Consider the following 25,739-nt stretch of genomic DNA (forward strand, 5'->3'; position numbering starts at 1 on the left):
CCATCTTATGATTTTATGGAATGAGCACTTCCTATGTAGCAGGCAATCAATGATTCGACATAAACAATTTAGGAAATCTTGAAAGAATGATTCGTAACAGGCATGGAAAAGATTTACAAGGATGTTGCCAGGGTTGGCGGATTTGAGCTATAGGGAGAGGCTGAACAGGCTGGGGCTGTTTTCCCTGGTGCGTCAGAGGCTGAGGAGTGACCTTATAGAGATTTATAAAATCATGAGGGGCATGGATAGGATAAGTAGACAAGGTCTTTTCCTGATCTCAGCAGGTCTGGCAGCATCTGTAAGAAGAGAAAAGAGCTGAAGTTTTGAGTCTAAATGACCCTTTGTCAAAACTCGAAACATCAGCTCTTTTCTCTCCTTACAGAAGCTGCCAAAGCTGCTGAGATTTTCCAGTATTTTCTCTTTTGGTTTCAGATTCCAGCATCCACAGTAATTTGCTTTTATCTTTTCCTGATCTTTTGGGATTGGAGAATCCAGAACTAGAGAGCATAGGTTTAGGGTGAGAGGGGAAAGATATAAAAGGGACCTAAGGGCCAACTTTTTCACACAGAGGGTGTTGCATGATTGAACTGAGCTGCCTGGGGAAGTGCTGGAGGCTGGTACAATTACAGCATTTGAAAGGCACCTGATGGGTATGTGAATAGGAAGGGTTCAGAGGAATATGGGCCAAGTGCTGGCAAATGGGATTAGATTAGGTTAATATAGTCTACAGGAGTAGTGCCAGAAGACTGGAGGATAGCAAATGTTGTTGCTTTGTTCAAGAAGGGGAGTAAAGACAACCCTGGAAATTATAGACCTGGGAGCCTTACTTTGGTTGTGGGAAAGGTGTTGGAAAAGGTTATAAGAGATAGGATTTTTAATCATCTGGAAAGGAATAAGTTGATTAGGGATAGTCAACATTGTTTTGAGAAGGGTAGGTCATGCCTCACAAACCTTATTGAGTTCTTTGAGAAGCTGACCAAACAGGTGGATGAGGGTAAAGTGGTTGGTATGGTGTATATGGATTTCAGAAAGGCATTTGATAAGGTTCCCCATGGCAGGCTATTGCACAAAATGCAGAGGCATGGGATTGAGGATGATTTAGCTATTTGGATCAGAAATTGGCTAGCTGAAATTGTGTGTGGGAAATCATGCCTCACAAGCTTGATTGAGTTTTTTGAAGAAGTAACAAAGAAGATTGATGAGGGCAGAGCAGTAGATGTGATCTATATGGACTTCAGTCAGGTGTTCAACAAGGTTCCCCATGGGAGACTGATTAGCAAGGTTAGCTCTCACGAAATACAGGGAGAACTAGCCATTTGGATACAGAACTAGCTCACATGTAGAAGGCAGAGGGTGGTGGTGGAGGGTTGTTTTTCAGACTGGAGGCCTGTGACCAGTGGAGTGCCACAAGGATCGGTGCTGGGTCCTCTACTTTTTGTCATTTACATAAATGATTTCGATGTGAGCATAAGAGGTACAGTTAGTAAGTTTGCAGATGACACCAAAATTGGAGGTGTAGTGTACAGCAAGGAGGGTTACCTCAGATTACAACAGGATCTGGACCAGATGGGTCAATGGGCTGAGAAGTGGCATATGGAGTTTAATTCAGATAAATGCGAGGGGCTGCATTTTGGGAAAGCAAATCTTAGCAGGACTTATACACTTAATGGTAAGGTCCTAGGGAGTGTTGCTGAACAAAGAGACCTTGGAGTGCAGATTCATACCTCCTTGAAAGTGAAGTTACAGGTAGATAGGATAGTGAAGAAGGTGTTTGCTATGCTTCCCTTTATTGGTCAGAGTATTGAGTACAGGAGTTAAGAGGTCATGTTGCGGCTGTACAGGACATTGGTTAGGCCACTGTTGGAATATTGCGTGCAATTCTGGTCTCCTTCCTATCGGAAAGATGTTGTGAAACTTGAAAGGGTTCAGAAAAGATTTACAAGGGTGTTGCCAGGGTTGGAGGATTTGAGCTATCGGGAGAGGCTGAACACGCTGGGGCTGTTTTCCCTGGTGCGTCAGAGGCTGAGGGGTGACCTTATAGAGGTTTACAAAATTATGAAGGGCATGGATAGGATAAATAGACAAAGTCTTTTCCCTGGGGTCAGGGAGTCCAGAACTAGAGGGCATAGGTTTAGGGTGAGAGAGGAAAGATATAAAAGAGACCTAAGGAGAAACGTTTTCACGCAGAGGGTGGTACGTGTATGGAATAGGCTGCCAGAGGATGTGGTGGAGGCTGGTACAATTGCAACATTTAAAAGGCACTTGGATGGGTATATGAACAGGAAGGGTTCAGAGGGATATGGGCCGGGTGCTGGCAGGTGGGACTAGACTGGGTTGGGATATCTGGTCGGCATGGACAGGTTGGACCGAAGGGTCTGTTTCCATTCTGTACACCTCTATGGCTCTATGAAAGAAGACAGAGGGTGACGGTTGATGGGAAATATTCAACCTGGAGTTCAGTTAATAGTGGGGTACCACAAGGGTCTGTTTTGGGTCCACTATTGTTTGTTATTTTTCTAAATGACCTGGACGAGGCATATAAGAATGGGTTAGTAAATTTGCGAATGACACTAAGGTTTGTTGATATTGATAAAGATGTTGTAGGTTACAGAGGAACATAGATAAGCTGCAGAGCTGGGCTGAGAGGTGGCAAATGGAGTTTAATGCAGAAAAGTGTGAGGTGATTCACTTTGGAAGGAGTAACAGGAATGCAGAGTACTGAGCTAATGGTAAGATTCTTGGTAGTGCAGATGAGAGAGATGTCGGTGTCCAGGTACATAGATCTTTGAACATTGCCACCCAGGTGGATAGGGTTGTTAAGAAGACATACAGTGTGTTAGCTTTTATTGGTAGAGGGATTGAATTTCAAAACCATGAGGTCATGCTGCAGCTATGCAAACCTCTGGTGTGGCCACACTTGGAGTATTGCGTACAGTTCTGGTCATTATAGGAAGGATGTGGAAGCTTTGGAAAGGGTTCGAAGGAAATTTACTGGGATGTTGCCTGGTATGGAGGGAAGATCTTACAAGGAAAGGCTGGGGGACGTGAGGCTGTTTTTGTTAGAGAGAAGTAAGTTGAGAGGTGACTTAATTGAGACATATAAGATAGTCAGAGGGTTAGATAGGTTGCACAGTGAGAGCCTTTTTCCTCAGATGGTGATGGCTAGCATGAGGAGACATAGCTTTAAATTGAGGGGTGATAGATTATAGGACAGATGTCAGAGGTAGTTTCTTTACTCTAGGGAGTTGTAGGGGCATGGAGCGCACTGCCTGCAATAGTAGTAGACTCGCCAACTTTAAGGGCATTGAAATGGTCATTGGATAGGCATATGGACGAGAATGGAATAATGTAGATTAGATGGGCTTCAGATTGGTTTCACAGGTTGGTGCAACATCAAGGGCCAAGGGGTCTGTACTGTGCTGTAACGTCCTATGTTCTATATCTGGTCGGCATGGATGAGTTAGACCTGTCTGTTTCTGTGCTGTAAATCTCTATGACTCTAGAATTAGAATCCCTACAGTGTGGAAACAGGCTCTTGGCCCAACAAGTCCACACCAACTCTGAAGAGTAACCCACTCAGACCCATTCCCCTACATTTACCTGTCTAATAACACAATGGGCGATTTAGCATTGTCAATTCACCTAACCCGCACACCTTTGGATTGTGGGAGGAAACCGGAGCACATCCACGTAGACACTGGAAAAATGTGCAAACTTCACACATACAGTCATCAGAGGCTGGAACCAAACCCAAGTTCCTGGCGCTGTGAGGCAGCAGTACTAACTACCGAGCTGCACTTGAAATGTGAGATGAAAGGAGAATCCATGGAGATGCAGGAATTGGGTCTCGGCTATTAACATCTAGGCTCTGCATCATAAGTCAACCGCTCAATTAACTGAGCTAACCGGAGCCCTCGTGGAAGTCCTGCAACGGTGCAAGTCCTGAAATTGTGATTTTGTGCATGTGCGGAGAAGATGGAAGAAATGGAAATTAAAAGGTCTCCATTCACAGAAGTCCTGATAAACCTTGAATGCCCTGAGCTTTTGCCACGTGCCACCCATGTTACTGTATCATTTCTGCAAAGGCGGGAGATCCTCGCGTGCCCGCGTTGCCGGGGTGACCGGGCCGCGCGCGGTTGAGGGTTTTTGGGGGGGGGGGGGTGGTTGCCGCTGTTCTCGCGAGATGTTGAGCGGCTGGGGGCGGGGCGGGGCGGGAAGGGCAACAAGAGGCGGGAGGAGCCGGCTGACAGGCAGGTGGCAGCAAGTTGAGTGGCGGCGGTGGTACTAGTAGCAGCAATAACAGGTAGGAGGAATGTGCCGTATCTCCCGGCGTTAAGAAGCCTTAGAGTACCCTCCTTCCCCCGCCAATGAGTGTCATTCCATAGAGCGGCCTACAATTAGCAGCCGAGGAATGGATGGCATGGCAACCAAACGCCAGGCTTCAGTCTCCCCACCTAGGCCAGCCCCCTTCCCCGCCCCTCCCTCCGGTACCATGTTAACACTTCAATTAAAGCCATGTTGACTCTAGATTGTAGTTTCTAATGCACCTCATAAGAGATGTTATGACATCTCTGGTGCAGAAAGTTAAAAATCACACAACGCCCGGTTAGTCCAACAGGTTTATTTAGAAGCACATGCCTTTGGAGCGACGCTCCTTCAGCTGGTTGTGGAGTCTAACGCAGTAAGACACAATTTATAACAAAAGTTTACAGTATGATGTAACTGAAATTATATGTTGAATAAGACGTAGATTGTTTGTTAAGTGTCTCATTCTTAGAATGACTGTTGGTTTCAGCTTTTTCATGTGTAAATCTCAGAACGTTTTATAGTTACACTCTCAGGTGAATTTTAACAATAGCTGTCATTGGTCCAGACAATGCATTTAAGGTGTGAGGTGCCTGTGTGAGACTACCTGTGCCACAATGTTCAGACTGATCCTAATCTAATGAATGGATTTACAAAATCTTATATGGGCTCATGCAGTTTTTGAGCAAAATTTAAAACGTCATTCTGCAAGTACCAATTCACCCCACAAATGTGTGTGTGGGGTGCAGGTGGGTCTTGAATCTATGCCTCCTTGTCTAGATGTTGGTACATTGTTACTGTACCACAAACAACCCTTGCAGAGTTTAAAAAGATTGCTATGGGACAAATCAAGTATTTTATTTGAAGCAAGACTCTAATTTTAGGGATGATTTTTATTGTTTTTGACTTGACAGCTACCCATCTCTCCCTCTATACTGTCCAAGTCCATGAATTTCCATCTTTCTTTGTCAATTAATTGAAGGTTTACTTGTACCAGTCATGACTTTAAAACAACTGCAGTGAATATTTGTATTAAGGATTTTAGTTTGAAGAGATGGAGAGCCTTTATGTTATAATTCCTCAGTGAGGTGTGGGCATTACTACTTGCTCTTGACAAGTTGGTGATGAATCCTTTTTAACTGCTGCAATTCTATTGCTGTAGGTAGACCACAGGGCAGTTGTAAAGTCATGGAAATGGATACTTTGGTTCAACCCATGCTGACCAGACATCACAATCTGACCTAGTCCCATTTGCCAGCATTTGGCCCACATCCCCCTCAACCCTTCCTATTCATATATCAATCCTTTTAAATGTTGTTGTACCCACTTCATCTGGTAGCTTGTTATATACATTTATTGCCCTCTGTGTGGAAAAAGATGCCCCTCAGGTCCCTTTTAAATCTCTCCCCTGTCACCTTAAACCTATGTTTTCTAGTTTTGGACTTTCCCACCCTGGAGAAAAAGATTTTGGTTATTCACTCTATCTATCGATGCCCCTCACGATTTTATAAACATGTATAAGGATACCCCTCAGCCTCTGCTCCAGGAAAGAAGTGTAGGAGGTTCCAAGATTTTGATCCTGCAATACTGATTTTTGTTTTTATTCACTTATGAGATGTGGATGTTGGTTAATGGTCAGCATTTGTTGCCCTTGAGAAGATGATAAGCTGCCTTCTTGAATCATTGCAGGCTATGTGCTGTAGATAGATCCACAATACTATTGGGGAGGGAATTTCAGGACTTTGACCCAGTGACAGTGAGGGCAACTTATCTCCATGGTGACTAGCTTGAAGCAAAACGTGCAGTTTTTGGAGTTCCTATGTGTTTGCTACCCTTGTCCTCCTCGATGATAATTGGTTTGGTAAGTGCTGTCAGAGGAACCTTGGTGAAAATCTGTATCTTGAGTAGCATGCCCTATTACTGAATATTGATGGTGGAGGGAGGGAGTATTTGTGGATGAGCTGCCTTAATAGGTTGCTTTGTCCTTGATGATGTCAATCTTGGAGGTTATTGAAACAGTACTCACCTAGGCAAGTGGAGAACATTCCATCACACTACTGCCTTGTACCTTGTAGATGGTGAACAGGCTTTGGGGAGTTGAGGTCAGGTGCTCAATGCAGAATTTCTACACTGACCTTCTCTTGTTGTCACAACCTACAGTGGCTTAGTGAGTCGTCATCATTCTCAAAACAAGGGTTGAATGATGTTGATTAATATGTAAATGATCTAGTGAGGACATAGAGACCCTTTTGGTGCAGTGGTAGTGTCCCTACCTCAGAAGCAGGAGATCTGGATTCAAGTTCTACTTGCTCCAGAGATGTGTAATGACATCTCTGAGCAGGTTAATTTAATAATAGTGAGGTTGTTTGCGCTCTTACTCAAACAATATAGGCTAATTTTCACAACTTTTTTGCATCATCCTTTTTTTTTAATTCAAGAGCATGTTTTGTGACTATAGGGAGCTGAGGCTCTTGCTTACAACCAGAAAAGCATTCATGAATAATTTGCTTAAAGGATGAATGTCAGTGGCAAGATGAACTTCTTATTTACTCATCTCCAATTTTTTTTTAAACTGCTGCAGTCCATGTGGTGCCATCAACATTGCTATCAGGGTGGCAGTTGAGGAGTAGTGATTTAATTCCAAGGATGTACCTGTGCATCTGCTGCCCTTCTTTTAAAACATAAGAAATGGGAACAAGAGTAAGCCATTCAACCCTTCGCTATCCATTAGAATCATAGCTGATCTAGCATGTAGTAACAGAGTTCATGGGATTGAAAGGCATTGGGAAAGAGCTCTGGCAAGTTCCTGTGATACATCCTGTATATAGCACACATGGTATGTTAATTGGTTAGAAGTGAACGTTGAAGGTGGTGGATGGGTGCCTATTGAAAAGGCCACTTGGTTCTGGATGATATTGAGCTGCTTTTTGGAACTGTACTCGTTGCAACAGAAATAGGCTATTCAGGCCATAAAGTCTTCTCTGCCATTGGGTGAGATCATGCCTGATCAAATAACCTTGAGCTCTATTTTCCTGCCTTTTACCCCATAACCCATGATTCCTTGCTAATTTTAGAAACCTGTCTATCTTTGAATATACTTAGCAATCCAGCCTTGATAGTGCTCTGAGGTAAAGAATTCCTCAGATTGACTACTATCTGAGAGGGGGAAGAAAACATTCTCATTGCTGCCTGAAATGGGTGACCCCTTACTCAGTTATATCCTCTGGTCCTGGACTCTTCCCACAGGGGGAAACAGCCTCTCTGTGCCTATCTTGTCAAGCCTTTTAAGAATCTTGCGTTTCAGGAAGCTTTCCTCACATTCTTCTAAATTCCAGAGAGTACAGGATACTTCAGTTACATGCTGCCTTGAAGTTATGGGAAGTCACTCTTCCTTCATTTTGAGGTTGGTTTTGTTTCTAACCAAACCTAAATTGAATATCAGTGAGCAGGGTATTGCTATTTCATAGAACTGTTGATGGTTGGTTTTTTTTTCTCTCATGAATGCTTGCTGAGAAATGTGATTTGCTTCCAATCCTAAACCTTACTAATCATGATTTAAGTATGCAGAAAGGTGCTTCTACCTCTCCAATAAGTGGTGATGTAACCACTGCCCTTAGACATTCAGTGGTGTTACTATCACTGAAACATGTGTTACCATTGACCAGAAACCCCCATCTCAACACCTGATTACAAGAGCAGGTCAGAGGTTCGAAATATTGTGGCAAATAAGTCACCATCTAACTCCAAAGCCTAGCCACCATTTACAAGGCACAAGTCAGGAGTGTGATGGAATACTCCCCACTTGCCTGGATAGATGCATCTCTAACAATATTCGAGGAGCTTGACACCATCCAGGACAAAGCAGCCTGCTTGATTGACACCACATCAATAAATATTCACTCCCTCAACCATTAATGCTCAGTAGCAGCAGTAAATACTATCTAACAGGATACACTGCAGAAATTCACCAAAGATCCTTGGATAACACCTTCCAAAGCCAAATACCAGGGTAAGATCTACATGGGAACATCACTATCTGCGGGTTTCCCTCCAAGCTACTCACCATCTTGACTTGGAAATAATTCGCCATTCCTTCATTGTAATCGGATCAAAATCCTGTAGTTTTCTTCCTAAAGAGTATTGTGGGTTAACCTCCAGCATGTGGACTGCAGTGGTTCAAGAAGGCAGCTCACCACCACCTTTAAAGGGCAACTAGGAAAATGTAATAAATGCATTCAAGCCAGCAATGCCCACATCCCAAGAGTGAATTTTTAAACACCAGACACCCAACTGCAGGTGCTGTAAATCTGAAACAAAAACAGAAGTTGCTGGAAAATCTTAGCAAGTCTGGCAGCATCTGTGGAAAGAAAGCAATGTTAATGTTTCAGGTCCAGTGACCCTCCTTCAGAACTCCTTTTTTCTTAATAGGAGATGGGGATGGAGTTAAAATGAAAGTACCTGACTCTTACCTGTCCTGTCACCTTATCACACAGTAGTTGTTCAGTGTGTCATCAATTAACTTCTCTACTGTTGGTTGTCTTTAGCATGAAGAAACTTCTGGTATAGATGAATGAACTGATTGCAGGTCCTCTTAATGCCCTGTGGACATGATTCATTTGTAGTATGAAATTAGCATTGCATGACATTTGACCAGCTATAAGTAGCAGATTCCTGCTGATGAAGCAATTGTCTCCCTTATATAGGCGAAAGTGAGGACTGCAGATGCTAGAGATCAGAGTCCAGATTAGTGGTGCTTGAAAAGTACAGCAGGTCAAGCAGCATCCGAGGAGCAGGAAAATCAATGTTTTGGGCAAAAGCCCTTCCCCCATCACCCCAGACCTCCCCCTCACTGAGGGTGAATGATCAGTCCTCAGCAAAAGCCTTACCTTCATCTTCCTCCGTCCACGCATCAACGAATTCAATACATGTTGTGACGTCAAACACTTTTTTTTTTTCCCCACTGCCTCTGACCTTTTTCAGTCAGGAATCCTGCCCACCTTCTGAGGACCCCTTCACCCGCCTCCAACACACTCCATCCATCTGGACACCCTGTGCTGGCCTATTACCCACCCTTGATGTCTTCATTTCCGACTGCTGCCAAGACATTAACCACCTCAACCGGTCTATTCCCCTATTCCTCTCCCCACTCCAGCCCCTCACCTTTCTGACGCGCAGCCCTCTGCTCCAATCCCAACCTCATCATGAAACCAGCGGATAAAGGAAGTGCAGTAGTAGTTTGGCGCACTGACCTCTACACCGCTGAAGCCAAGTGCTAACTCAAAGGCTCCTCCTTCTACCCCTTCTCTCTTCGCTGCTTCCCCCCCCCCCCCCACCCGCGCCAACAAAAAAAATTTGAAGGGCTTTTGCCCAAAATGTTAATTGTTCCTTCTCAGATGCTGCCTGACCTGCTGTGCTTTTCCAGCACCACTCTAATCTTGTCTCTCTTATCTGGCTGCTCCGTTGCTCTCTTGTACTGAACCATACTGATGTCATAATTAATTTATTTCCATTTTCACCACATAACCCAACTCTGTCCTTGCCTCAGTTCTTCTGCTGAAACCATAATCTATGCATTTTTTATTTATGGACTTCATTTTTCCAACACATTGCTGCTTACTACCCGTGTTCTAATCTATGTAAACCTAAGACCATCTGAAACTTTGCTGTTTGTGGTCTTATTGGTACCAAATCTCATTCACCAGTCATCTCTTTTCCACCCCCATCCCCCACACCTTACTGATGTGCACTGGTCAGCTTGAAAATGTTCATCCTTGTTTCCAGATGACTCTGGCAGTCCAAATAGCAATCTCTTCCACGCCCACAGACTTTCTGGTGCTTTAATTTTGACCTCTGGACATTCCTGGTTTCAAGTGCTGTGCAATTGGTCACCATGCCTTTACCAAACTAGGTCCTAGGCTCTGGAGTTCCCTTTCCACCTCTTTCCTCCTTAAAAATGCTCCTTAAAACATATCAGACTATCTTTCTTAGTGTGACTTGGTGTTGGCATTTTGTTTGATCGTGCTATTGAGATGCTTTAGTATGTCAGGGGTGCCATCTAAGAACAATTTATTATTTCATGGTTTTTTTTTGGAGCCAAATCACAAACTACTTCAGTTTTATTTCGTAAGTTGAAACGTTTAAAATTTGAAGTGTATTCCCTAAACTTGTTAATGGGTAACTATATAGTTTAATGGATTGTAATGTGAAATTGGCTGCCACTGGTGCAAGAGTCTGAAATGCATTGCCTGAGATGATGGGGACAGGTTCAGTAGTGGCTTTTGAAGGAGACTTGGTGGGCCCCTAAAGTGTAAAATACTTGTAAGGTAATGTTGAAAGGAACCTTCTCAATTGCTCTTGTTAGACAGCTGGAATGGATTTGACAGGCTGAATAGCTTCTTCTGTTGTAACTATTTAATGATGCTAAACTCTGGCTTACTTTCCACAAGAGGGGAAAAATAAGGTGTGTTCCCTAAAATTCCTCTTGTTTGCAGTTTGCTGCCTGATTCAAATGTTTTATAGGCACTAATTGCAAAATTGTTTTTGTCTACCTTGTCAAATGAAGCTGGCAGAAATAAACAACAAAAACACGCAGAGTAGACTTTTCAATTTAAAAACTTTGTTTCCTTTTCCCAGGAATTCTTTTATTTGCGTAAAGTGGAGGAAGACCGCACAAGAATTTGTTTTCCACCAACAAGTCGTTGCAAACAGCTTCCAACAATAATCTTGGTTTTCGGCACATCCTGAATCAAGTGACAATGCCAGCTGCTCCAGTTCTACAACCTGTTCTTAAAATGAAAGTTGATGAACTCTTCCTGTGTTGGTTGAGCGAGACAACGACGCAGTCCATGCTGAAAGATTACCTGAAACGAATACAGTCTGGTGAAACAATTGAAGTAGGCATTGGTGATGCATCAAATGACCAACCTTCAACTGTAAGCAATAACAACAAACATTCCACCTCTGAATTGAACATATTGAGTTACTCAACTTCCCCTTTAGTGACTTGTAAATTTTGTTCAAGTCCTCCATCCCAGCTTACTTCAGCTCTCCCATCTGGCACAGTTTTAAGTCCTAGAAATGGATTAAATGCTCGAACAACGAGGAGATCATCGGGGATTAAAGCTGTAAGTGTTGCATGTTTTTTCACTTGAAACTCCAATTTTTCTTCTGTTAAGAAAGAAGTTGAATATTGTCTTTTTATTTTTACTGGAATGAAGAACTCACACTTACAAAGTTGTAGTGACGTTTTTCAGCTAGAGTTCTCCCATGGTTAGTTGGCAAATGTGTATATAATGTTATTGAGCTTTACTGTCCATAAAAGGTCCATCTTGAATCCCTGGTAAATTTGCTAGTCAAAATATGAACACAATAAACCTGAAGGATTGATTTTGAGGAATAGCAGCAGTTCTGAAAGTTAATTGCACAATGGTGAGATTTGTGTTTCTTGGTGGAATGACATGTGGTTAAGATGGTAGAGTTGGGATTCCTAGCAGTGCTAAATTGTAAGAGTGAAAATTGTAGGAACTATGTCAAACTGTGGAGAGTGAAGTCAGGTAGAGCATCTCATCCTAGTTAAATTATTGAGAATGGAATGCAGTGAGGATAGTTGCAGTTTTTTTTGGGTAGAATTAAGATGACCGTCTTGGATAAATTTGTTCTTATGGAGTAAAGCTTTGGAGCCTGCCAAACATGATTTCAAAATATGTGTAAATGTTCAAGCAAATTCTTCCTTATTAGTTTGTTAAAAGCAGACAGTGTTTTTATCCTTCATCGATTTATTTCTACCTAATAACTGTCCCGAACTCCACTTTTACCATTTGTCTATGCTGCTTTGTCAACTGTGCAGTGAAACATTGTCCTGAATTTATCTTTATATTTGCACTTTCTTTTACTTCCAAAGACTGATGTTAGTTTTTGTTATAACTCTAGCTATTTTAATCTATTTTGCCTTTGCATTTCAAAGCATTCTGTGATCCATCATTACTTGGATTCGTGAGTGCTTGCACTTGTTTTGTCAATTTGCTAAAATATTTTAGCAGCCAGAATAGGCAACAGTAAACCTTTTTTTTTCTCCTGAATACGGTGTTGACAGCTATTAGTTGCTGAAGACATTTGAATATATTTTCTCTTTTTTTGAGCAAGCACATTAACATTGCGGTAATAGTAAAAGTGAAAAATTGAAGAAACCATGTATGGATTGCCAATAGAAAAAATCTTGACTTGCATTAGATTTGTAGATACTTTAATTTCTGAATCTGATTTCTTTTTTTTATTGGGAATTTTGAGCAAATGTGGGAAAATGAAGTTGATCAACTGTTCGAACTGAATGGTAGAGTAGTTCTGAGGGCCTTGATTGTCTATTCCTATGTTCCTACAAATTGAATTGTATGCTATTGGGAGCATGGGACCATAATTATATGCAGTTAGTTGGTCAAATACATTCTATGCAATTATTCCTATATGTTGTACTTTAATTTGTGAAAAACTAATGATACTCTCCGTGGATGATAAAACTATGTAGGACAATACAATTCTCTCCATCTTTTTAGTTTTTGAGTAAGCTGCTACCATTTTTTTTGGGTGGAGTAATTTGGATCCTAGGCTGTAATAAGGTAAGGGCAATGGTTAATTCCAATAATAACCAACACATGGAACTTAAATTCCATTCCCTTTTTTTAACAGAAGTTTTTCAAAAAGAACTAGTGTTCTGCTATTGCTAAAAGGCTGAAAAATCAACAGTATAGCCATTTTCCTGTTGGTCAATGTTGGCTTGGAGTGATGGAGATGGGCAGTCATCTCAATAACTAAATGAAAAGTGGAGGGAGAAAGTAAATTTTGGCCTAAATGTAGAAAAGAGGTGGAACAAAATATGTGTTTTACTTGTCTGAAGGGTTCTGAGAAAAGTAGTGTATGAACCCTGGAATAGGTGCTTTGAATCTCACTTTTGTTGGCAATTCATAAATTCTTCCAGTATTTCCAACCATAATTTCTTGTGAATTGGGAGGAGGAAATTTCTTGTCTGCTCAAATTTTTTTAAGCTGTTAAAAATTTGTAATAATCCAGTTTCACTGACATAAGTGCTATCTAACCACCTTGGTGCAGGTGAGCCAGTCTGCTTGTTTAACCAGGTTTCCAGCTGTAGCTTATTGGCTTGGGGCCAACAACAGTAGACAAATGCTGGAAGTGAACTACCTATATTGAGGAGGAATGGGTTAATTTAATTTTAGTTTCATGAGTTGTCATCTAGAATTTTAACCCATGCCTCTAGAGCATTGGCCTGGGTCTCTGGATTACTTGTTGAGTAACATTTGGGGAGCCACTATCTCCCCAAAATCTAGAGAGGATGGCAACTGGTGAAATTTAAATTCATCTATAACCAAAAGCTAGTGTCAGTAATGGTGTTTTTATGGCACTTTGATCACTGTAACAACCTGTCTGGTTCACCAACATCCTCACCCATCCTGGTCTACATTTGACTCCAGACTGGCAGCAATGTGGTTGATTTTTGCCTTTGACTGCCCTGTGAGATGGCTGGGTAATCAGGGATGGATAACAAATGCTGAATTTGCCAGTGACTCCTAAAGATTTAGTCAGAAAGCAAAAGTGGCTTGAGCATGCATGGAGATGGAGAAAATTAGCAGATGGGATAGAGGAGTGGTGCAATTACAAATATTATCTTTTTAGCTGATTAACATTAGTGTGTTCGACTTTTATATGAACTTTGGAAATTGCTGGTTTCGTGATATTTGTCAATTTGATACTTGGATGTGGTATTCTGCATTGGCTTGTATACCAATACATAATTACCTTCTCTCTCATCCATATGTTTTTATACATTCTGGGGTTGTGGACATCACAGGCTAGACTTGCATTTATTTCCTCTCTTAGTTGCACTTGAGAAAGAGGTGTTGAGCTGCTACCTTAAATTGTTGCAATCCAGTTGGTACAGATAAATTCATAATGTCATTAATTTGGAAGTTCTAGGACTTTGACCCAGCAACACTGAAGATGATGATATTATTTCCAAGTCAGGCTGGTCTGTGTCTTGAAAGTGGTGTTGTTGTCATGTATCTGCTGCCTCTGGCGTTCTAGATGGTGGTTGTTGTGTATTTGGAAGGTGAGGTGTAAGGAGCCGTGGAGAGTTTGTGGTGCATCTTGTAGATTGTGCACACTGATGCTATTGAGCATCATGGTGATGGGTGTGAATGTTTGGTTTTTTTTGGGTATAGTAACAGATGCACAGGCTGTTTTTTATGGTGTCTCGCTTCTTGAGTGGTTTTGGAAATGTGCTTACTCAGACAAATGGGGAATATTGCAATTAGTGAGCAAGGTATTTTGATTTAAAATTTAGTTATTTTCTTCAAAGTAATCCTAACTTCAGCCTATTCAGTAAGGAGATTTTTAAAATTTAGTTCCTATGACTTTCCCTCATCACAGAAAAATATATTCTTTGCATATTTGGTATTTGAAACTGACACGTTGTTTGAAGGATTAAAGAAACGTAGAGACATAGAAAATAGGTACAGGAGTACGCATTTAGCCCTTTTGAGCCTGCACCACCATTTAATATGATCATGGCTGATCATGCAATCTCAATATCCCATTCCTGCCCTCCTGACAAACCCTTTGATCCCTTTAGTCGCAAGGGCTATGTCCAGCTCCCTCTTGAATCTGTCTCATGAATTGGCCCCAGCAGCTTCGTGTGGAAGGGAATTCCACAGGTTCGCAACTGAGTGAAAAAGATTCTTCCTCTTTTTCAGTCCTGTATGGCTGATCCCTTTTATTCTTAGGCTGTGGCCCCTTGTTCTTGACTTCCCCAACATTGCAGGAACATTCTTTCCATCTAGCCTGTCCAGTCCCATCAGGATATGTTTGTATGCAATGGCCCCTCATTCTTCTACATTCGAGCAAATACAAGCCCAGTCCAACCAGTGTTTCCTTATGTCAGTCGTGCTATCCAGGAGATCAGTCCGGTGAACATTACTGGACTCCCCTCAATAGCTACAATGCCCCTCCCCAGACTAGGAAACCAAAACAGCGCACAACACTCCAGGCATGGCCCCACCAAGACTTTGTATAACTGCAGCAAGGCATCCTTACTCCAACACCCAAACCCTTCTGCAGTGAAGGCCAGCATGCCATCAGTTCTCTTCATTGCCTGCTGCACCTGCATGCCAACTGTCAGTGTTTAAATAATTGGGTATTTAAGCTTTGGTAAAAGACAGGAATATTATGCAAGCTAAACTTTTCAGCCCTTTATGGTGTGTAGCTACATTATGCACACAGATTCAGAATTGGGCCTATATTTGTACCGTTGAACACGATTCCCAAATTGGCCCTATATTTGTATTCTAGCACATGCATTCTCGATTGGCACTATATTTGCACTGGTATAGCATGGCAAGAACATTGCTATCTAATAACAGACCTTCAGACAGCTGAGTCTAATCAGATCAGATGCCTGGTAATTTCTGACATGGTAGCTGTTACATGAGAAGGCAAAGGTATTTAGCATTTGTATATTGATAGTTACAGTCACTTCAAGAGGTGATAAGTTGAAATAATGTACCAGGGATGTCTTTGTAAGGAACTTTTTATTTCCGTTCCTTCATTTACCCCATTTTGTTTTCCAAATAAGTAATTAATTAATCTTTTCCAAGCAATGCAGAAAATTAATGCTTGAGTTGGTCTTGTTCCATTACATATGTCAGGTGAAAGTGGCATGTGTAGTAGAATATGTGTGGTTTTGCTAATGACTTTTTATTAAATGACCCCGTTCTTGGTAATAGGTTTTCTTGGTTTCCTTTTCTTCTGCCCCCCCGCCCCACAAAGCTTTTTATGATATTCCCTCACCCTTCATCTCATTTGCAGAGTAAATTTTATTTTAAAGTGTTTGTTTGTATGCTTTTGAAATTTTGTTCATCTCTGCACTGGCATTATTTATATATATGCAAGGAAAAAGTCCACTTTTTTTAATTTAGTTATGCACTTTGTGGTTTGTAATCAAGTTGTCAACATGTGCTTTAATTAGAATCAAAGCAATCTTTAACAACTGGTTCTCAATTTTGTACCTGATCCTGTTGTATTTTCTTGATAGCAGTTTTGCTTTTTTTTAAAAGTTATGGAAGCGCTCCATTTTTTTTTTAGAAGGAAGAGCTGTTTTAGGAAATCCCATTTCACTCCGCAATAATATTGAGTCACTTAAGCCACAAGTGCTCAATTAGTAACTTTTAGATTAGAAATCGGCCACTGCAAAGCTGGCTTGAGGCTAAATGGCTAGCTCTGGAACTTGTATTCCTAAATATTTTGATAAGCTATTTATATCCATGGGCATATACACTTTTTGAGCAGAGTAAAAATATCCAGTAAACTAAAAGCAAACTGTTGGTTTTGGGACATAATGTTAGATAGATGAGGATTGATTTTAAAGGACGTTTTTCTTCTGAATTCTTCAAAAAAATTGTCACCTTTTAACTTGCGTCTGCTTCAAGACACACTTTTGCTGTCCTGGAAAGGATTAAAGAAAAACTACAAATGCCAGTCTCGATATTTTAAAGCTACATCCTTTCCCTTGCCTCCTTTTTTATTAATATCACAGATACTGACTCACTTAGTGTCCATTCTTCAGCTTACTGAGCTGAAAATGTCTAAATCTACATTTATTCCCTTTATTCATATAAAGTTGTGCAGCAAGATTGAAAATAAGGGTAATTAGCACTTATACTTACCTGAGTCCTCAACTTTCTGCAATGTGCGTTCTTCATAAATTCAAGTTTGACATCACAGATTATGAACTGAATTTTCTCAACCTCTGGACAATGTGGGCAGTGACTAGTTAGCTGAGAAAATTTTGCAAGATGGGGAATTTAAGATTTTTGACATTGTCTTGTATTTTCTTGGCTAGTGTTTGACCAGTGAAATGAGACTTTCAGAGTGAGGACAAAAGACTTATTTGCAAGTATTTATATCTCTGTACTTAGTCTTGCCTCATTTACGTGCAATTTCCTGTGCTCCAGTAAGCAGAAAGAAACTAGACCATTCCCAATATAAAAGTCAGTAGGTACCTGTGCTCCAGCTCGCCCCTTGTTTCTCAGAACCTCCATCTTGGTTGGTAGTCCTCAACATCCCTATATACTTGGGCTTGCCAGCATGTAGCCCATGGCAGATGTTGGCATTAGAGACACAACAGTCACATTTTGGACTAGCTGGGAGCACCGTTCACCACGTCTGTGCTGGACTTTGAATCCACTACCACTTTACATTGCAATGCTGCTGCTAGGCCATTTTGCTCACTGAGGCAGGCACCCATCAGGTGCATTGGAACAGTATACATCGAGGATTTTTAAAATTTTCATTTTAAAATCATTTACATAGAATTATAGAAGTCCAAATCATCCAAACTGACCAGGTCCATTTGCCAGCAGTTGGCCCATATCCCCCTCAACCTTTCCTATTTGTTTAATCATCCAGATGCTTTTTAATTTTGTAATTGTACCTGCCTCCTCCACTTCCTCATTCCACCCCCTTGGGTCCTTTTTTTTAGATCTTCCCCTCTGCCTTAAACCAATGCCCTTGACTATTCACTATCCATGTCTATCACAATGTTATAAACTTGTTTGTTTAAACTTTTATGAACAGGTTTGCTGACAGATGAACCCCAGAGGGATCAGACTCCCCAGCCACTTCTCAAATGATCCTTCAACTCCCATGTGATAATTTGCAGACTTTATTGTAGGCTGAAGCCCCTCCTGCCACTATTTTCATGCAGGATATACAATGCTAATGCTGACTGCCCTCCTCTTCTTTTTAGCCTTACCACAGAACAGCAGGTGTACTCGGTGTTGTGGCCATCTTCTTGATTTGAGCAGAGCTTGTTTTCTTCATGGTCTGTGCCTGTTTGATGCTTACAACTTCTATGCCTTGCTTGTTTGTATGTTGTTGCATCTTTCAGGACATTCAGGCTTAGTATATTTGTCTTGTTTTACCTCTTTGGACAGACACCAAGCTAGGTAGCTTGTCATGTTTGTCAGCTTGTACCCTTCCTGAGGTGTAGTGCCAAGATCTGCCCATAGTACGTTAAGTGGGCTCTAACCAGAGTTATATATAATTGTAGCATAACTTCTGCATCCTTGAACTCCAGTCCTTCACATAATAAAGGCCAGTATTTCTTTAGCTTTCTTTTATTTTCTGCAATAGTTTGTGACATTTTAAAGATCTTTACATCTTAACTCCCAAGCCACTTTAAGTATCCACTATATTTACATAGAAAATTGGTGCAGGTGTAGGCCATTTGGCCCTTTTTTTTGAGCCTGCATCACCATTCAATATGATCGTGGCTGATCATGCAGTCTCAGTATCCCATTCTTGCCCTCTTCCCATACACTTTTATCCCTTTAGCCACAAGGACGATATCCAGCTCCTCCTCGAATATATCAAACTGGCCCCAACAGCTTCCTGTGGTACAGACTTCCACAGGTTTGCAACTGAATGAAGAAATTCATCCTGATCTCAACCCTGAATGGATTACTGTTGATTCTTAGACTGTGGCCCCTTGTTGTGGACTTCTCCAACATTTATTTCATACTACCTTAAAAAGTACCCCAATCTATCCTTTCTTGGTACAGAATGGATAACCTCACACTTGCTTATGTTAAACTTCATTTGCCAGTTTTACCCATTTTGCTGAGTCTATTAACATCCCTATGTATTTTTATACTATCATTTACATGGTCTACAATGCTGCCTAACTTTGTGTCATCAGCAAATTTTGTAAAGATTACTTTCTGTGCTATTATTTAAGTCAAGGCTAGTAAAATGTGATTGGTGCAATAGTTGATGCTTTTTGATTTTATTGCAAATGGTTATCAAAGACATGGAAGCAGAACAAAGTCAAATAAGTTCCTGTTGTTTTCAATATTGATTTTAGAATGCAGCTAAAGCTGGTAAAGTTGTAGCCTAGTAAGTAATGGTTTATAGAACATAATCCCTACAGTATGGAAACTGGCCATTAGGCCCAACAGGTCGACTCTGACCCTCCAAAGAGTAACCCACCCAGACCCATTCCCCTACCCTACTACTTTACATTTACTCCTAACTGGTGCACCTAACCCACACATCCCTGAACACTGTGGGCAACTTAGCATGACCAGTTCATCTAACCTGAGCATCTTTGGATTTTGGGAAGAAATTGGAGCACCCAGAGGAAACCTCCACACACACTCCAGTCACCCGAGGCTGGAATTGAACCCAGGTCCCTGGTGCTGTGAGGCAGTAGTGCTAACAACTGAGCCACCATTCCACCCTTGTTAGGGAGTAAGCACATTATATCACTTATAGTATAAATATTTAGATGGTTGGGAGAAATAAACCTCTACGAAGAATGCCACTGTTCACTCAGCTGACTCCTTCAGTTGGTTTACAGTCCTTCTTTTAACTGCCAAACGTCTAGTACTCTTATACATTGTACTGAGAAATCCATTTACTGAGTGAAGTTTTAGATTGTTTCTAGGAAATGTACTTTTCTTTAAATTGTTGCTTGTTATGTTGTTAAATATCAGTTCTAATTTGTGGTCAACATTTTTCTCGAGCTGTGTGTGGGCTTAATTTTTTTCTTTTCTCTGGGTGTGGTCATTGCTGGTGTTTAATCATCCATTATTGCCCTAAGAAAGTAATGAAGTATCACTCTGAACTGTGGCAGATGCTTTTTTTAAAGCAAACTTAACATTTGACTAGTTAAGAGTCACGCACATTGTTGTGGGACTGCAATTGCATCCAAGTCACAAGGTGTGCACAATAGGTTTTGTTTCCTTCTCTAATAATCCAACCATGTCATGGGACTTGCTAATATCAGTTTTTTAACTCTGTTTCATTTTCTTAAAAAAAAAATTCTCCAATTGCCATGCTGAAATGTGAACTCTGGGGTTATTAATCCTGGATTCTGATTGCTATCCAAGTAATGCAGCCACAACAAAGTAAAAGTGGAGCTCATAATGTGATTGATCTTGTTTTGTGACTTGGTGTGCTATGCTTCTAGTTTTTTCACAATAGCCATTGTGGAGTTTTTGGTTTTTAGTGTGTTCGAATGTATAGATATTAAAAATCAAATAGAAGGAAATCGAACTGTTAGAGACATACCCACTATCTATATTCACCTATCACTACCTCACCACACTCCGCTTCCCCCACCCCCACCCCCACTCCCAACCACCACCACCAAATAAATCTGCAGCTTCCCCCACCCCACTTCCATTCCTGAAGATGGGTTATACTGTACCCGAAATGTTGACCTCTCCACTTCCTGATGCTGCCTGGCTTCTTCCAGCCTCCTGTTTGTCTACTTTTTTCAAATTATAGTATTTATTTTTTCATTAATTTTCAAATGTCATTTCCCAGCATGTGCTATTTCCTGATGTTTTGGCTCCAAACAAAATGTTCTTTTATTATCAGATAATCGGTTTTGCTTTACTGGGTTTTTTTTTACAACTTGAGGTTTGTGCAGTGTCATGTACGGAAATGTTGAAATTGAGTATGTATTTTGACTCTTTGGGTAGTTGGATATTTTCTCCCTTTTTTGTTTCAAGATCACTGAATAATATCACTGTTCTCAGTTAAATCAAAGATTGTGGACAGGATTGCTATTAATGTTGGTGAGTAATATGAGTATTCTCATAGCATTTTTATTCCTCTCATTTTCTATTGCTATTATAAAGGCAGTTACAAAGCCGTCTAGGCTGAGTTGTCCAAAGTAGACTTTTTTTAAAAAAAATTAGGCTAAAAGGCAAGTGGATAAGCAGTTGCAGATCTTTTCAAAGAAATATTTCATATCCTCAACAAAGGTATTTCATTGGAAAATAAAGCCTCTGAAATGAAGTTAAAATCTGTGGCTAAGTAAAGAAATATCAAATGGAAACAAAAGACAATTGATCAGGAGATTGCTGGTCAATCAGAAGTTTGGACAAAATTTTATAAACCAGAAAAGCAAAGTGGGGGGGAGGGGTGAATCAATTGGGTAAACCAGTACAAAAGCAGACTTTTATAAGAGCTCCAAAAATATATAAAAAGGAAGACAATTAAATGTTCTTTCCTATAAAGGGACTAAATGAAGTGAAATTTTTAAACTTATTCATGGTAAGTGAGCCTCACTTGCTGGGGCAACATTTATTGCCCATCCGTAGTTACCCTTGAGAAGGTGATGGTGAGCCGCTGCCTTCAACTAGTATAGGTAGACGTACAGTGCCATTGTGGAGAGGGATCCAGGATTTTGATCCAGTGACGCTGAAGAATATACTTAGAACTATTTTCTACTTGCTATGGCTTTAAAACCATTGAAAGCATTGCAATAATAATGAAAAAATTGGCAAACGGTGAGGGGAGGAAATAAAAATGTTCAATATCGTCAGTGAAAAGTTACTAGGCAAACTAATGAGACAAAGCTCTTGGAGTCCCCTGAAACTGCTGGTTTAAGATCTTTTTTTTAAAAAGGTGCAAGTAGTGATCATGGGTGTATTGAATGTAAATTTCCATAGTTCCCTAGATTCTGGAATAGTCCCAGTGGATTCAAGTCAATATGTAGTCAAAACAATATATATAAGGAGGGGAATAATGCAGGAAACTTGTGATAATTATCCTCACATCTGACATTGGGAGCATGTTGGGAAGTAGTATTAGCGAAGTAGTGGCTGTAAAACTAACTGTGTAATATGATTTAGAGATGCCGGTGTTGGACTGGGGTGTACAAAGTTAAAAATCACACAACAGGTTATAGTCCAACAGGTTTAATTGGAAGCACACTAGCTTTCGGAGCAACGCTCCTTCATCAGGTGATTTGTGGAGGGCTCAATCGTAACACAGAATTTATAGCAAAGATTTGCAGTGTGATGTAACTGAAATTATACATTGAAGAATTGATTGTCTGTTAAGCCTTTTCATCTGTTAGAATACAGTGATAGTTTCACTTCTTTCATATCTAAATCACAAAACCCTTTTTTAAAAAGTTGCATTCTCAGGTTAGCTGTTAACAATGGTGATAGCTAGACAATATGTAGAAGGTGTTAGCCCCCTGTGTTCTCTGTCTATAACCTGATGTTTAGATTGATTCCAATCTAAAAAGTGAGATAACAGTTTTACATAAATTCATGCAGTTTTTGAGCAAAGTGCAATGTAACTGCAAGTACAAATTCACCACACAATATGTGGGTGTCTGTCTGTGTGTGGTAGGGGTTGAGTGTGAGAAAGTGTGTGACAGACACACAGACAGACAAAGACCCACATGCACACACATTTTGTGTGGTGAATTTGTACTTGCAGAGTTACCTTGCACTTTGTTCAAAAACTGCATGCATTTATGTAAAACTGTTATTGATTCCAATCTAAAAAGTGAGATAACAGTTTTACATAAATGCATGCAGTTTTTGAACAAAGTGCAAGGTAACTCTGCAAGTACAAATTCACCACAAAATGTGTGTGCATGTGGGTCTTTGTCTGTCTGTGTGTCTGTCACACACTTTCTCACACACAACCCCTACCACACACAGACAGACACCCACATATTGTGTGGTGAATTTGTACTTGCAGTTACATTGCACTTTGCTCAAAAACTGCATGAATTTATGTAAAACTGTTATCTCACTTTTTAGATTGGAATCAATCTAAACATCAGGTTACAGACAGAGAACACAGGGGGCTAACACCTTCAACATATTGTCTAGCTATCACCATTGTTAACAGCTAACCCGAGAATGCAACTTTTTAAAAAAGGGTTTTGTGATTTAGATATGAAAGAAGTGAAACTATCACTGTATTCTAACAGATGAAAGGCTTAACAGACAATCAATTCTTCAATGTATAATTTCAGTTACATCACACTGCAAATTTTTTTGCTGTAGATTCTATTATGATTTGAGCCCTCCACAATCACCTGATGAAGGAGCGTCGCTCCGAAAGCTAGTGTGCTTCCAATTAAACCTGTTGGACTATAACCTGGTGTTGTGATTTTTAACTGTGTAATATAGTCAGGCAGAGTAATGTTATGGAAAGAAAATTGTTTGATAACTTTGAGAGTACTGAGGATGTAATAAGTTTGGTTAAAAGGGGAATAAAAGGCATCCAGTATTGTGATGCATTAAAGATGAGTGTTTGAGATGTTGGGGGGGTATTTATATCAGCATGATTTTAGAGCATTGTTGAACTAACAGACAGCAGAGTTAGAGTAACTGAGTCGTTTTCATATCAACAAGCTGATTAGTAGCATGCCACAACTTTTTGATTTATTATTGTTACATGTACCTAGGTACAATGAAACATTTGTTTTTCATGCAGTACAGACAGATCATACTGTACAAAGTGCATAAGGGTAATAGAACAGAGCACGGAATACAGTATTACAGTTGAAGAGTGCATAAAGAGCAAGTTCAATATTAAACTTAAAACTTGAGGTCCATTCAGAAATTTTAAGTGAGGAAGAAACTATTCTTGAATCTGTTGGTATGTGTTTAAACTTTCTTGTATCTTCTGCCCAGCAGAAGAGTTTGGAGAAGATTCTAACTGGGCTGGGAGGAGCCTTTGATTATGTTGGCTACCTTTTCTGAGGCAGTGAGAAATCTCTAGATGGAGTCAATGAATGGAAGATTTTGGCTTGTGTGTTGGAGTGGGCTGCGTTCACTACTTTATGTAGTTTCCTGGTCAAGTCGTGATGCATCCACATAGAATACTTTCTATGATGCATCTGTTTGTTTTTTTAAAAAAAAATGTGTCTTTACAGACTTGCCGAATTTTCTTAGCCTCCTGAGGGAGTAGAGGTGTTGTGTGCTTTTTTAACTGTCCCATCAACATGAGTGGACCAGGATAGATTATTAGTGATCATCAATCCTAAGAACTTGATGCTTTGGGGCTTCAACTATTTGAATTCTACATTAATGACTTGGATGATTGGGCAAACTGCATTTTAGGAAAATCTTTGATGCAAAGGTACAGGGATGGAACGTTTGTGTGAAGTATGCAAAGGGTTATGGATTGAGCAGGTCAAATGTAGAATAAATGAGGTTATCCACTGCAGAAAGACTAAGAAAGCAGTTTATAATGGGAGACCACGAAGTACTGCGGTACAGAAGGATCTGGACATCTTCATACACTGAACTGTTTTTTTTTTAAATCACTCCATGGGCAGTGAGTGTTGCTGACGCATCCTTATTTGCCTGGAGACCATTTAGGGGTCAACCACGTTGCTATGGGTCTAGTCATGTGTAGAGCCTTGCAGGTAAGGACAGCAGGTTTATTTCCCTAAGGGACATTTAATGAACCAGATGGATGCACCTGAGGCTAATGGAGCGTGTGACATCATTGCACTACCTTTTCTATGGTAAAGTAGCAAAGAATACATTAAGATCATAGGAGAGGGATACATTGTTGTGAATGATTCTACTCTAGTTCGCTTTGTAGCCTGAACATACTGTGTGAGAGGAAAATGCTCAATGGTTGGCAAGTAGACTCTGGTTGAGATATTGCTGTGAAGAATGCATATTATCAGTGATAGACAGTTAACAGCCAGGCTTTGTTCAACTTTCAAACCAGACAAATTGACTCTGACTTGGGTCAGGACATAGTCTGGGAAACAAACTAAATGTTGCCTATTGTGGAGGTGAAGCAGGTGCAATGTGTGTACATTCAGGATTTTGTAGCTATTGTCAGCCAGTTGCAGAATCGCATTTTAATGTTGGATGTAATGTTTCAAGTTTTGCAAGTGTGGTATGGCGGTGTATGATCAAGTTTTTTTTTATTGTTAACAGCCATAGGGATATGTTATTTAATCTAATCTTCCAGATTTTGGGTGTCCAGCCTTCATACCTGGCTTCATTATGGCTGAAATTCACACATATTATTCTCTTGTGTGGTAGCAGAACATCTTTTTGGCTTGTCAGCAGCAAACTATTCATTTGTGTTGAATACAATCTGAAACAGGTTTTCAAACTTGGGCTACCTTTTCCTTCTAGAGTAATCTGAAGCAGCCTGGATACTTGTCAGGATCAAAGGACTATTTTTAGTGCCAAGTATGAACATCACAGCACCGTACAGGCCCTTCGGCCCTCAATGTTGTGCCGCCTTGTGAAACCAATCTGAAGCCCATCTAACCTACACTATTCCATTCTTGTCCATATGCCTATCCAATGAGCATTTAAATGCCCTTTAAAGTTGTTGAAGCATTTCATGAACTTACATAATGAGAAATGATCTGATCAGGACAGCCATTATAGCCTCACCAGCACCTATATAGCTGCAACATGACCTCCCTGTTTTTAAACTCGATCCCTCTAGCAATGAAGGACAAAATTCCATTTGCCTTCTTAATTACCTGTTGCATCTGCAAACCAACCTTCTGTGATTCATGCATTGGGTTACCAAGGTGTCTCTGCACAGTCGCATGCTACAATATTTTTAAC

The 25,739-nt window shown here is 40.5% G+C and overlaps 1 protein-coding gene across 2 annotated transcripts in view; it reads left to right on the top strand.

Moving 5' to 3' along the window:
• The first annotated feature begins 4,242 nt into the window (after window positions 1–4,242).
• The window catches only part of ppp2r3b (protein phosphatase 2, regulatory subunit B'', beta), a 122,652-nt gene continuing 101,155 nt past the window's right edge, over window positions 4,243–25,739 (top strand). For both annotated transcript variants that reach the window (XR_011961477.1, XM_072576932.1), the window contains exons 1-2: window positions 4,243–4,303; window positions 10,939–11,429. Coding sequence is in view for 1 of the 2 variants with exons in the window: in XM_072576932.1 (XP_072433033.1) it covers window positions 11,061–11,429 (369 nt within the window). In the remaining variant the exon portion in view is untranslated. The remainder of the gene's footprint in view (window positions 4,304–10,938; window positions 11,430–25,739) is intronic.

This window comes from Chiloscyllium punctatum, chromosome 9, assembly GCF_047496795.1.
Source record: "Chiloscyllium punctatum isolate Juve2018m chromosome 9, sChiPun1.3, whole genome shotgun sequence".
Taxonomy (NCBI): domain Eukaryota; kingdom Metazoa; phylum Chordata; class Chondrichthyes; order Orectolobiformes; family Hemiscylliidae; genus Chiloscyllium; species Chiloscyllium punctatum.